General features: G+C 36.1%; 1 protein-coding gene across 9 annotated transcripts in view; it reads left to right on the forward strand.

Annotated features, from left to right (window-relative positions):
- The window catches only part of LOC128523710 (centromere-associated protein E-like), a 45,606-nt gene that overhangs the window by 14,631 nt on the left and 17,419 nt on the right, over nucleotides 1-13,556 (forward strand). For 3 of the 9 annotated variants that reach the window (XM_053495796.1, XM_053495797.1, XM_053495800.1), the window contains exons 3-9: nucleotides 4,794-4,844; nucleotides 5,145-5,168; nucleotides 6,667-6,744; nucleotides 6,868-6,909; nucleotides 9,242-9,298; nucleotides 10,693-10,770; nucleotides 11,066-11,167. In XM_053495796.1, the coding sequence (XP_053351771.1) occupies nucleotides 4,794-4,844; nucleotides 5,145-5,168; nucleotides 6,667-6,744; nucleotides 6,868-6,909; nucleotides 9,242-9,298; nucleotides 10,693-10,770; nucleotides 11,066-11,167 (432 nt within the window). Of the gene's footprint in view, nucleotides 1-449; nucleotides 468-2,422; nucleotides 2,480-3,429; nucleotides 3,475-4,793; nucleotides 4,845-5,144; nucleotides 5,169-6,666; nucleotides 6,745-6,867; nucleotides 6,910-9,241; nucleotides 9,299-10,692; nucleotides 10,771-11,065; nucleotides 11,168-13,556 lie in introns of all 9 variants that reach the window. The other 6 variants (XM_053495803.1, XM_053495804.1, XM_053495805.1 and 3 more) reach the window with 5 other exon arrangements.

Below are 13,556 nucleotides of genomic sequence, written 5' to 3' on the forward strand. Positions count from 1 at the left end.
TGGCTTAAACAGTTGTCCCCATTCGTCTTGCCCTTATCTGACCAGTTTCTTCCACCTTATTGTGAGCATCTGGTTGTCAGGGTGATTTGCAATTGTACCTTTTGATTGAAAACTTTAGCCAAAACCATAAAAGTTACATCATGATTAGTATCATGATTTTTTTTTTAAATTCCTTTTCCAGAATGCCCAGCTTTCTTAGGTGTGTGGCTCCATATTTATAGTTTTATATTTATAGCCTTTCATTTAAATTTCCTTTAAAGGTAAAAAAAACCCAGTCCTATTAAAATTGTCATTCTGAAAATCATTTATACTTTATACTAATTTAAAGTTTTTTTTCTGCCCTGTATGGGGGTAAAAATGTCTATCTTCATTTTTCTCTTTCTCATGGCTTTCCTGCTCGCCTTCCACTTCTGCTTTTCTGATGCTTCTTCTGTCCACCTGTCCTATAGATTTATCAGGTCCAGAAGGTAGGACTCTTGCTTGTCTATAAAGCCTAACTCCAGAAATATTGATACCATTTATGAACATGAGCCAAAGTTTGCTTGTATATGATTGATATTGTTTTTATGACTTTAAAGTTGGTCTATTTTTATCATTATTTTATCTACAAAAAATGTAAATGCAAAATTAAATGTTTAATTTCAGTTTAGTATATTGAAGATAAGTAGCAATGTTTTTTGTTGTTGTCATCGTTTTTTTTTTTTTTTTTTTATTGCAATCTTTTCACAGACAAGGTGCTCATTAGTATGCATGACAACACACCAGTTGTTTGTTGCTCATGGCCTCTGGTCAAATCAGTCACAGTATTCAGTATTCACCAAATGCTTGCTTGAACGCTGGAAGGATTTTGTGTTTTTTTTTTCACCTGCCAGAGTCCAACCCGAACAAATCAATACTGAGGGCGTCTTGTGTATACATAAAAACTGTGCATGTGGACTACTGACCATACTCTGTAGAACACGTTTGTTACAGCACATAATTGCTTTCCCCCCTAGGGGGCGCCCAAAAGCAACCAAGAATTTAAGGAAAATAGGCGTTTCTGGCCAGCTATAGCCGATGTGTATATTTTATTAAATTTCTTTTTTCGAACAATTTACAATTGAAAAAAGTCCCCCTTTAGCAACGCTTTGTGATCAGGGCAGCTCTATGGTCTCTAAGACCACACCGGTGCCACAACAGTCCGCTAAGATCAGGAAACTGAGGCTAGTATTCGCATTGATTCATCAAAATTTGAACAATAGAAGATTGGATAAAAGTTGCCTGGTCTGATATGTCATGATTTCTGTTGCGAAATTCAGATGGTATTTATTTAAAAAACATGAAAGCATGGATCCATTTTGCCTTGTATTAACAGTCCAGGTTGCTGCTGGTGTAATGATGTGAAGGAGATTTTCTTGGCAGATTTTTTTGGGCCTCTTGGTACCAACTGATCAAAAACCCGCAGCCGTCATGTCAATATGGACCAAAATCTCTAAGGAATGTTTAGAGCACCTTGTTGAATGTGTGAAAGCAAAAGTGGTCTAACCCAGTGCATGTATTTATATATAAATACATTTTAATGTTTAAAATATTACAAATTGAAGGTGCCAATAAATCTGGAGTCTTAGTGCATCTTAGTGTGATTTTGATATCTGTACAGTTTAACTGTGCATGCCATATAAATGCCACACATGCAGTCCTGTGAAACGCACACCCAACACCTTAAATTTTGTGTTTTTATTTATCAGCATTAATAAGAACCACAAACAATAAAAATGTCCCTAAAAGAAAAAAAAAAAAAATTATGTTGGGTAGTGGTGGCTCAATGTGTTAAGACTCTGAATTACTGATTAGATGGTTGGCGGTTTGAGCCGCAGCTCCACCTGGTTGTCGCTTAACCCTAATGGCTGACCACGCGTTCTGACCCCTGCATATTAACAAGAAGCTGGGATATGCGAAGAATAAAGAATTTTACTGTGCAGTAATGTGATAGATAAAGACTTAACTTCCACTCACCTGCTCATCTTCTATAACGCTTTATCCTGTATTCAGGGTCGCAGGGGGTTAGAGCTTAGGGAACGAGGCGGGGTACACCCTGGACAGGTGCCAATCCATCGCAGGGCACACACACACAAACATACTGACACACTCATTCACACACTACGGGCAATTTGGGAACGCCAATTAGCCTAACCTGCAGGTCTTTGGACTGTGGGAGGAAACCGGAGTACCCGGAGGAAACCCACCAAGCACGAGAAAAACATGCAAATGTTTTGTTTTGATTACAAAAAAAAACCCCACAGGGTTAAAGGAAGGTTTTTTTTTTTTTTTTTTTGTTATGATTATTTCCGTTTTCCATGTCACAGGCATATTTCTCTATTTCAGCTTTATTTTTCTTTTCTTTGTGTTCTGCCACTTATTGCCATGTGCACTCTTTTCTCAGAAATACTATGGACTGGAGAACCTGGACAACAAATGGGGGGACATTGAGCAGTGGATGGTATTACCAGATTTTGTGTCCAGAGCAGCTCTAGAAACGAATTTGTGTTTTGTTTTTTGTTTTTTTCAGAAAAATACTGGTTTGATGAAGATTTAATGCAACAGAAAGATAGCAATTGGGTTCTGACACTGTATTATACAGCACTATAATATTAGATCTATTCAGATAGTTATATGTTTATCATTCACAGGGCTGCAACATGAGCTCTTTTCATTTAGCCAGTTTGAAAATTAGTGACCTTTTGTACCAGCAGTTTTTGCATGGAGTAAGAAAGGAAGTTTAAGAAGGGGAATCATTCATTATCATGTGTTAATGGACAATGCAGATGTGACACTTGATATTTTTTAGCAGTTCTTGTTAATGTATACATACATATCTGGGTTTTGACAGACTTCTTGTTATCTTCGGTATCTGCCACATATTGGACCTTCACTCCATTTAATGGACCAAAAGCAGCTGGACAGTTGCACAACTAAAGGCAAAACGCCCCAGTTACAAGCTGGAACTTAGTGTGTCACCAAATAAGACAACATTTGGTGTCTGTGTGTCCCAGTCTTCAGACATTTCATTGGCCTCAAAGTTTTAACCAAATATTGAAAATGCTAAGTTATGACTGTTAGTTTGTCCAGTTACTTTTGGTCCCTCTTTACAGCAGTGCTATAGTTCCTACACCTTTCATTCAATCTCACTGTAACCAGCCTTAGTTAGAGTTTACATTTTGTCTTCATAATTATTTAGTTTAAACAGCAGTACAATGTGGTAAATTTAAAATATCTTTGACAAAGTAAAATGTTTTTCTGACCTGACTCCATGTATGCTTGTTTTAGCAAGTCACAAAGGAAAAACAAATGCATGTGTTGAATTGTGCTGCTTTACTCCTTGCATTTTCTTGCATTTTTCCTCTTTACTGTTTCTTCCTGTACACTTTTTTTTTCTTTTGGTCTCAACAGGAGGACAGTGAGCAGTATACACGCCACTCACAGAAACATGTTTCGGTTGGTATAGTGTTCTCTTCTTTGCTTTCATCTGCAAATCCTGTGCTTTCCATCCTTTTTATGTTACTCTTCTCATACCAGGCTGGCAAATCCTTCAGGAGACTTCAGGGGACAATAAGCAATCCACACTACCCGAGCACAAACTAAGATTTGTTTGAAAGCAATACATTTATCGACCTTTTGCAGACATACAACCTCAGCCACAACAGCAGATGGCAGAAATAGCGTTAACTGACATTAGACTACTATGTATTTTTCATTCATAATTTACGTTCAAGGTGTATTTCGGAGCCAAAAGAATAAGGTATAGTAGATTACCTGGTGATTACTTACAGGATTACCTAATGCATTTTCACACAGGTAAAAGAGTAACCTAGCTGATGTTCTGCAGATTATGTTTATATGCATTATGTTGTAGTGGGTGTTGCAACTTATTTCATAAGATCAGGGTAATAAGATTAACACTTTGCAAAAGTTTTTTATCATAGTGTGATTTAAAGCTACCTCAGGCAGTGTGCAAATGTTTGATTTTTTTCTGGATTTGGTGGCGTTTGCTAGCATTTAGTGTCTCATTCTGTTGTAAATGAGACGATTCTATGGAATATTCTGTGCTTTACACTTCATAAAATGATGTGCAAGTCATGTTAACTAATACTGACATTTCAACCTTTTACATTAGAAGGCTAACTGACTGTTCTGGGGTTGAATCCCAATTAGTGTCAAATGGAAGGCTAGTGCGCTATGCAGGGTGTAGAATCTCTTGGTTTACACACAAAGTAGTGCCCTTGTTCACTGATTAGAGAGGGATTTTGGATTTAGCCTTGTGCTAGTTAGTGCTGTGGCTCAAAGCACAACACGGATGGTTCAGAGGCAATTTTACAACAACTTAGGAGCAATTACTAAGGAGACAAAGTTGTGTTTAGATTAATAATATTATTAGATCCGTTTTCTTGCTAAAAGTGCCATGGTGACTGGTTTTGATTATTTGTTTTCCCTTTCACCATACAGAACTAAGTTGGACCATGGTGAACAGACATCATAATTTATATAATTATTATGGATAATGTTAAGTTCATTAATGCGTAATACAAATTTGCCCATCCAGAAGTATTCAATTTGGATATTAGTTCATGAACAGTAACATGCATTAGAATTTTGGATTAATATACCCTGACGGTCTTTGTGCATATTAATATTAAGCTGTTATTCAGCCTGCACTGCACAGCCATGTTGTATACAAAAACCACAAAATAGTGCATAAGAATCGTCTAAAATCATAATGTGACCTTTTTTCTGTTTTGCCCTTTGTATCTTTGCAGGTGTCCGATGATGAAGAATGTATGTCTGTGGGTAACAGGAGCAGTGTGCCGGTGAGTGGGTAACTTTGTCTGTTTTTGTAAACACAAGTACATGGCACAGACTCCATTTCGAAGTGTTTCATTCATTGGCTGTGTGCATTGCCATGTTGCCCTGCTGGAAATGCTGTCCGACTATAGGAACTGAACGCACCCAAGTTAGAATTGTGTGTAAACAGATTGTTTGTTTAAAAAATGTGCATTTGAGTAGTGAGAATTTTCCTTATTTTGCGCACATGTGATTTGTAAGGTGGTTGCATTTTTGGCGATAAAAGCTATTTGTGATGCTGCTGCTCATCCCATTTTTCTGTATAGTTGGATTTGGATTCAGAGGCTGCGGTAAGAATTATATGCAGTAAATGTTATATTGTTAATGAGTATTTAAGGCTTATTTGTAACAACTGACTATCTGCTGTAAATTATTGGTTCTCAACCAATAAATCTAATAAACTGCTTCCACTGCTCTTAAACACCTGCTACAATGAAACGGCTCAATTCTGGGATTTATTATTTTTTTTAATAAACTTTTTTGCCAAGTAATACACAAAAATGATTAGTTAGGTATTCTCTAGACGCATGTTATAAGCAGTATAAATGCACTGCTGTGTTATGGTGTGATGGTCTCTTCAGTTGCATGTTCAAAAAGAATGAGGTTTGTTGTAGAATGAGACAGATGTATGGTTCTTACTAACTTGTCGCAAAAAAAGGCACAACAAAATTTAATATGTAGTCATATTTTTTAAAAAGTAAGTCAACATTCAGGATATAGATGAGAAAAATATGAATACCCTAAAACTAAGTTAGATCACCTGCAGCAGCAGTAATTTCGAAAGCTAAAACTTTATGTACGTAGGAGTCTTAGTCTCTCACTTGATTTTGGGGAAACTCTGGTGCTATTTACAACATTGCTTCAGTATAATACTTTTTGAGGGCATATGCACAGCTCTCTTAAGATTTCATCACAGCATGGGGTCGAGGTCTGGACTTTGACTTGGCCATTCCAACACTCCTTTAGCCATTCTGATGTTGGTTTGCTGCCGTGTTTGGGGTCAATGTCCTGTTTCATGACACAATTTTGGCCTTGCTTAAGCTGCTGGTCAGATAACCTCACATCTGTTGCATGAAACGTGTGGTATAAAGTGGAGTTTATCATTGTTTAATGACTGCAGGTTTTGTAGGGTCTGTGGCTGCAAAACAAGCTCAAATCATCTCGCCAACATCCACAATGCTTGACTGTTGTGTTTGTGGCGATGCGTAGTTTTTGTTTTTCCCCAAACTTGGCACTGTGGATAATGACCAACTATCTCCATCTCACTCCTATAAAGACGATCAACCATCTAGAAAGCTCTTAATTTTTTAATAAATTTTTACTGTTGAATTGTGATTTCCAGATAGTTTGGACACATCCTTATAACCAGTGCCAAATTGATAAGCAGCAACAAGTGTTTCTCTGAGGATGTGGCTCTTATTTATGTAAGTTCTTCAGAACAGTTCTACTGCTAAATCAATGAATGTGGAAGAAGGAAGCGCTGACTTATTCACCTCAATTCTGAATGTTGGTTTGCTTTTTGGGAAAAAAATGACTACCTTTTGAATCTCTAGTGTGTGTTTTTTCTTTTTTTTATTGTGATTGGAACGATTAGCAAGTGCACCTTCTTTTTACAATGCTTGTATTTTAAGCTGTGACTCTCAATGTGCAACTTTTCTAGTTGGTTTTCAGTAAACCTTTACAAATTAAATCGGGTTAAAATAATTTCAGTATAACCTGGATTCAACATCAGTTTACCAATTTTCTAATATATTTCTACTTGTTTTTCCTGCAATTAATCCCATGTAGCTATCTCATACATCTTATTTAAATTCTCACAAGAGCGCAAAGAAGAAGAAAAAGAAGTCGAAGCACTCTTCAGATATTGTATGTAAACAACCCAGAAGAAACTGTTTCTCAAGAGTCTTAGCACTTTTTACCTTTCTCTGTGGTGGAAACAGCATTAATTTTGCATATTATTTTGTGGCATTATTTTTTTTTCTCCAACAGAGTAATGGCTATGATAATGATTACAGCACAATTTCCAGTCGGGTTAGTATCACTACTAACCGTATGCCGGAAGATTTTTTTTGTATGCTATAAAACATTACATAAAATTATTATTTAATTAATTTTTTCAGCATGAGCTATTTTTTTAATAAATGCATTTTGTGGGAGTGTTCCATGGTGCATGAACACAACTTAGAAAATTTCTTTACTGGGCGAAAACTAATGCTAACAGAACATACTGTGTGGTGTTTGGTCTGTTAACACAACTGCCGGTGGGATACGCAGCCTTGGCTCAGTTTGAGTTTTATAAATTATTTGCTGTGAGCCATGCTCTAAGCTTGGGAGTAGAAAGTAAAAAAAAAAAAAAAAAAAATTTTTGGATGGGAATCACCGGTCACCAGCCGACATGACGTTTCCACAATATACGTATATACTTACTGTATATCATATATATATATATATATATATATATATATATATAAGTTTGCGAATTGATTATTTTTCTTTTGTATGATTTATGTATCGCCTCACTGATTTCTACATCAATTTTTCTATTTATAGATTTATGATAGAGATAAATGGTCTGGTTGGCTGGTTTTCCGTTTGATTGGTCATGACCGGTGATTGGCTGATCAGCCTCAGATATAAACAATTCTGTACCGAGCACAGAAGAAACACTTAATGTTTTTTAACTTTTACATTATCAACAATTGTATGCGTTAAAAGTCTCAGATCTGTGTTTTTCTCCAAACTCTTTGAGTAAATTAGTCTCAAATCTCCATATTACGCATGCTTACACCAGCCTTAAATCACAGCAAGCCAATTAGTCAAAAATCTCACGCACCCGCATGCTAAATGTCAAGTTAAGTTTTGAGACTTTGGAGCCATTTGAGGTGGTAAAAAGTCAATTTTAGTAAAATACTGTATACATCCTAAACATTCTCATCTTGTGTGGTGGGAGTGAAATATTTGCTAAGTTTGTTTAGAGATAATAATGACGACAGAGGACAGAGATGCACGTTGCTCAGTTAAATGTCAAACTCTTGTATTTGAAGTTAGTTTGTATTGTTTAAATGCTGCGGTTTGTTTTTAGGTGAGAAAACTAATGTTATAAGGAACAGACTACATTTAATAACTCAGATTGGGTTTAAATTTGTTATAAGATGTTACAAGATCATAATACTTACAGATTAGTAGATACAGTAAGTAAATACGTATATTGTGGAAACGTCATGTCGGCTGGTGACCGGTGATTCCCATCCCTAATAAAAAAGGCTTTTAGAGTGTAGAAGTAAGTGGCTTTACATTGTGATTTAAAAAAAAATTAACACTGTCTTTTTTTCACTGACTTTGTTTTATTCATATTTTTAAAAGCATGTGTTGTATATCGCAGTTTCAATAGTTAATAATACTTTAATTAAGCACCAATGCTTAACCTTAATTATCCCATAATACCATGAAAGACTGTTATTAGATTAAATGCCTGTCTTTAAACTCTTCAGTTTGAATGTTTTTGGTTGTTGCATGCAGAGCATTTTCCCCCTTTTATATTTTTGTTGTGCATGTGGACTTCTATAATTTATACATTTTAATTTTTGATTCAGTTACAGCGGCTAAGATGATCTTTTTTTTTCTTGCAGATATAATATAAAAATGAGAAGTTATGAATATATATGAATAGAAATCTAATAGGAGGCTACAGTCATGGCTGGGAACTAACACATTAATAGAAACACTTTAGGGCAGACTTGTGTTAGGCTGCTACAGAAATGGTAAAATAATGGGGAATTTAAACCTAAAAGTCTAAACTTTATTTCCTATTTTAATTACTACTTTTCAAAACCATTGTGATGGTGTGGGTTAGTCGTGTGTCACTGTCTAAATATTTGGGCCGGCAGTCCAAATATTATACTGGCAGTCCTGGTGTCAACAACCAGGCCACTGTGAAAAACACAGCTTTTCGAGCTTTACTTTATTAAGACGTTTTTTTTTTGCAGTTGTTCTGCAAAAGAGGAAAGTGTCCTCTCATGCAATTGTGTTTGGGTTATTTCTAGAAAAATCCAGCAGAATCATAAAGGATTGTCTTGGTCTTTGTAAATCTAATACCAATATCTATTAAAAGCAACATTATGAACTTCATTATCATGAAGAAACTTAAGGGAACTCTTGGGGTAGCTCCCTGGTCCAAAGTTCAGTCCTGAGCTTAGCTTACCATCTATAGTGAATTCAGTGAATTGATTGGCCACACTAAATTAGGTGTGAATGAAGGTGTGTAAATTATGTATAAATGGTAATCATTTCATAACTCAGCTGATGTGAATTTGTGTATTTTCTCTCTTTGTTTTCTCTGCCATGTTTCTTTCATGCTTATTAGGGATCTTTATATAAAAACAGTCTCTGCGGCAGCTCGCTTCGCTCCAGTACTCGTACTGTAAGAAAGAGATCTGCTCGTTTTTTTTTCTCGGTTGTAAACTAATAATGCTTCCTGTCCAAAACAACTAATTGATGTCTTGTAAGAAATAAGATTTTTAGGGGCATGCTTTTATAGGAACATGATCCACAGCAAGTTAGATATGATCTGATTTGAGTCTAAATTACCACCCTGAAGTGGATTTGTTTCCTTTAACAGCACATTGCTTTATGTTATTCCCCTTATACCATTGTGTTATATTTGTTATTGCATGTCTCCAGTAAAACTATTTACTTCCCTTTATCTCTTGTTGCAGATATAAAGAGGCTCACACCCTAGGAGTTCTTTAAAGTCCCTTTCAAAGTTAAATAAAAAATTTGGCTTGCTTGTCCTGAAAACCAGACTCGGTGTATTACGTAGTTCTGGAGAATCTCTCAAGGCAGAAAACATACTGACTATTTAAGTCAAGCCTGCCTTAATAATACAAACTTGAAAAATGTTTCACCATCTTTAGCATTATTTGTATTGTCATTGATCAGTCAGTTTTTCTGTGAAGTGCACACAGCATTGTCCTTCCCAGGTTTCAGTGATGTGTTGTACAATTCTTACCTCAATTTCCAAAATCTCTTTGTCTCTTCTGAAATACAGTAACATCTTTTCCACAACCACAGTATATGTCTTCTTACACGCAACTGAGTAAAAAAGACTAGTTAAGAATTAGTTAATAGTAAGATCCAATCAAAGGTTAATTAGTCCTTTATTTAAATCTAAATTGCACCTTTTTTGTCCAGGTTGTATACTGGAAGCACTTGTTTAATTAAAGACAACATGTCATTTTAATCGGTTTTTATCAGCCTTACATTATCAGCAACATTCTCTATAGAAGTCATTATGAATAAGATCTCAATATGGGAGCATTGATTTATTATACCAGGTGACACTACCCATGTGCGTTAAGGTGCCCAATGTGTGGGAACACACATTCTCATGCCTGTGCTCTAAAATGTAGTTAGAAGAGTGCAGCACATTTTAACAGCTAAGGGGAATACATTTGAACTAGATGTTTAAAAAGCATATGGGAGTGCCTTAATCAGATTTCTACAAACTTTGTGCCCTTCTTATTGTTGCTATTGCCTGTTTTGTTCCATACCAGTGTGTGTGTGTGTGTGTGTGTGTGTGTGTGTGTGTGTGTGTGTGTGTGTGTGAGAGAGAGAGACTGTCACAGAACCATAATTTAGCTGATTTATTGTTAAAATTCGGGACTGTCTCTCTGTATGGCAACCATGGCTTTCGCATGTATTTCTGAAGGAGATTAACATTGAATCCAAAATGCTGCATTTACTGTAACTCAAGTTAGCCAGCACTATTTTTAGTTTTGGCTAATAAAAGGCTTTCGTGTTTTCACATCCCCCTAGTTGTCAGAGTATAGTGGTCGTTTGGGCTCAAGCTCCAGAGCATCGTCCAGGACGAGTTCCAGATGTGCTAGTCCAGTGGTGAGCTTCTGTTTCACCCAGAGTGTCACTTATATTTCAGTCATATTTATTAGTGTCTTAGCATCTCATTTAGGCATCAGGGTTACGGTAAAACTTACTTACTATTACATTCCAGAGGCTGTGGCTCGCTGTGGGAGTTAATTTTTAATGTTTGGGTTCATACAGTGTCTATGTTTCTAAGAAGAATTTAACTTGCTTGTAATTTCAAAAACTGAAATTTGAGTGATTGCATCTATCTGTTTGGTTGGTAACCTAATTGAACGTTATATGCATTTATTCTCCTGGTGGTTTCCAGGAAAATAGCAGCAGCTCAGTAGCTAGTCTTTTAAGAAAGGCGGCTAGCAGCAGTGGCCTTTCCAGAGACTTGGATCATGTGACCATTCCTGACGTGCCAAATGTGAGTGACAAATAGCTCAGTGTGTGACAGTGTTTTTTTTTGTTGCATGAAATACTTGCTTTAGGAAAATTGAGAATGCAATGGCTGCATGTAATAGACTGACACTACCAGGATTAACAAGAGTTTCAAGAAATGCAGTGAAGTACACTCTATCACAATAGCTGCAATTTTACATATTTGGATCCATAAACATGGTGTCTGCATTCTTACGACTGTTAAAAAATAAATAAATCTGGAATCTTGTAGGCTGTAGTTGTTTTCTATTATGTGAATTTATTCTCCTGGTGGTTTCCAGGAAAATAGCAGCAGATCAGTGGCCAGTCTTTTAAGAAAGGCAGCTAGCTATTTAGGCTACTTGTCTCTCTTGACAACAGAGCAGCTGAACTTCTTTCTCTGATGCATTTTAGCGTCCCTTATCTTTGGTGAAAAAAACCCCCCAAAAACATAGTAACCTTCCATTCATGGAATGTCTTCACTCATAAAACCTGAATGGGCTATGAGTCTAACTGACTTTGTTAACCTCGTAACTAAAGGAGTCGTCCATTATATATGTATATAATAAAATAATAGAACAGGTTTGTTTAATAAAAATCATCACCTTAGAATGATTTAACTTAATCAGGTGATACCAATTATCTTGATTAATCATCAACGTAAGATGCTTCCACCAGGCGTTAGTTCAGAATAAAAACTAAAATCTCCTATAGGTGGTACGGTCATTTTTAGAGAACCTTTAAAACTATTTTAACCCTGGAAGCATAGTAAAACACATCAATGTGATTGCTGGCTTATCTAAAAGAACAGCCTGATTGAGACAGGGTCAGGGTGATGACAGAGTGAGGAAGAAATTGTTGAAAAATGCTGCCTGGAGGCCAGGGACAACTTTAGAGGAGTTGGAGGATTTTATTGCAAAGAATTCAGGTTCCAAAAAGCCACCTGTAAAATTACAATTAAGCTTTGCAATAAACAACTTGTAGGTTTTTAACCTTTAAACAAGGTTTTAAGACCAAGTGGAAAAAGCTGAGACCAAATCTAACTTTCGGGCCATTGGGGGGAAAGTGTTTCTCTTTAGTAGGGTCTGGGGCAAATGGCACTTGTCAGAAGAGACAATGGATTCAGCAAAATACTGAAAAAATCTTGGAGGTTCTGCTGCCCTCTGGCAGAAGGTTGAGAATGTTCACCCTTCCAGCATACCAGCACATTGCCCATACAGTGACTAAAAGAGAAAAAGATAAATATCCTTGCATGTCCTAGTCAGCGCCCAGACTCCTTTATCTGTCCATTTAAGTCGACAATGTTTCGTTGCTGAGGATGCCCTGGCCTGTGCCTTCAGAATATCCATGGAATTAATTAAAGATAAGGCTGAAAAATCTTCTATTTTGCATTTTATATTTTTAAGACTGTAAAAGTTGTGATTCCTCCCTATACCCACTGTACAAATAAACAAAATCTCACAAGCCCAGAGCTGCTTTTTTTTTTTTTTTTTTAAATAAGGCTAGTCTTATTTGCTTTCCATATTAAAATATTAAAAACCCATTTGATATTTATAGGCTGCTGCAGTAGAAGCTTTTGAGGCATGGTGGCAAAAGGAGTATGGAGGGTTTTTTTGTGCAAGTCCTAAAATTTTTGGTTATTTATTTCCCACACAAGACTTGTGGTTGGTATTTTCCATGAGTGTACTACAGAGTGGTGCTGATTAAGCGAGGCCAGGCCCTTTGTTATTTCAGCACATTGTCCTTTGTATGACTATGGTATGCCATAGAAATATGTGAAACATGTCAATTTGTGTTCTGTTAATTAAACTACATGCAAGGTTTCACAACTGTACTAATTATTCTATATAAAAGAATTATATTTAAGACAACTGACCTTTATTTTAATATGCTGATGGGCTGCATGTCCCTAATTACACATCTCTCTTTATATATATAGTGGTGTGAAAAACTATTTGCGCCCCTCCTGATTTCTTATTCTTTTGCATGTTTGTCACACTTAAATGTTTCTGCTCATCAAAAACCGTTAACTATTAGTCAAAGATAACATAATTGAACACAAAATGCTGTTTTTAAATAAAGGTTTACATTATTAAGGGAGAAAAAAAACTTCAAATCTACATGCCCCTGTGTGAAAAAGTGATTGCTCGCCTTATTAAAAAAATAACTTAACTGTGGTTTATCACACCTGAGTTCAATTTCTGTAGTCACCCCCAGGCCTGATTACTGCCACACCTGTTTCAATCAAAAAATCACTTAAATAGGAGCTACCTGACACAGAGAAGTAGACCAAAAGCACCTCAAAAGCTAGACATCATGCCAAGATCCAAAGAAATTCAGGAACAAATGAGAACAAAAGTAATTGAGATCTATCAGTCTGGTAAAGGTTATAAAGC

This window comes from Clarias gariepinus, chromosome 5 (assembly GCF_024256425.1).
Source record: "Clarias gariepinus isolate MV-2021 ecotype Netherlands chromosome 5, CGAR_prim_01v2, whole genome shotgun sequence".
Classification (NCBI taxonomy): Eukaryota; Metazoa; Chordata; class Actinopteri; order Siluriformes; family Clariidae; genus Clarias; species Clarias gariepinus.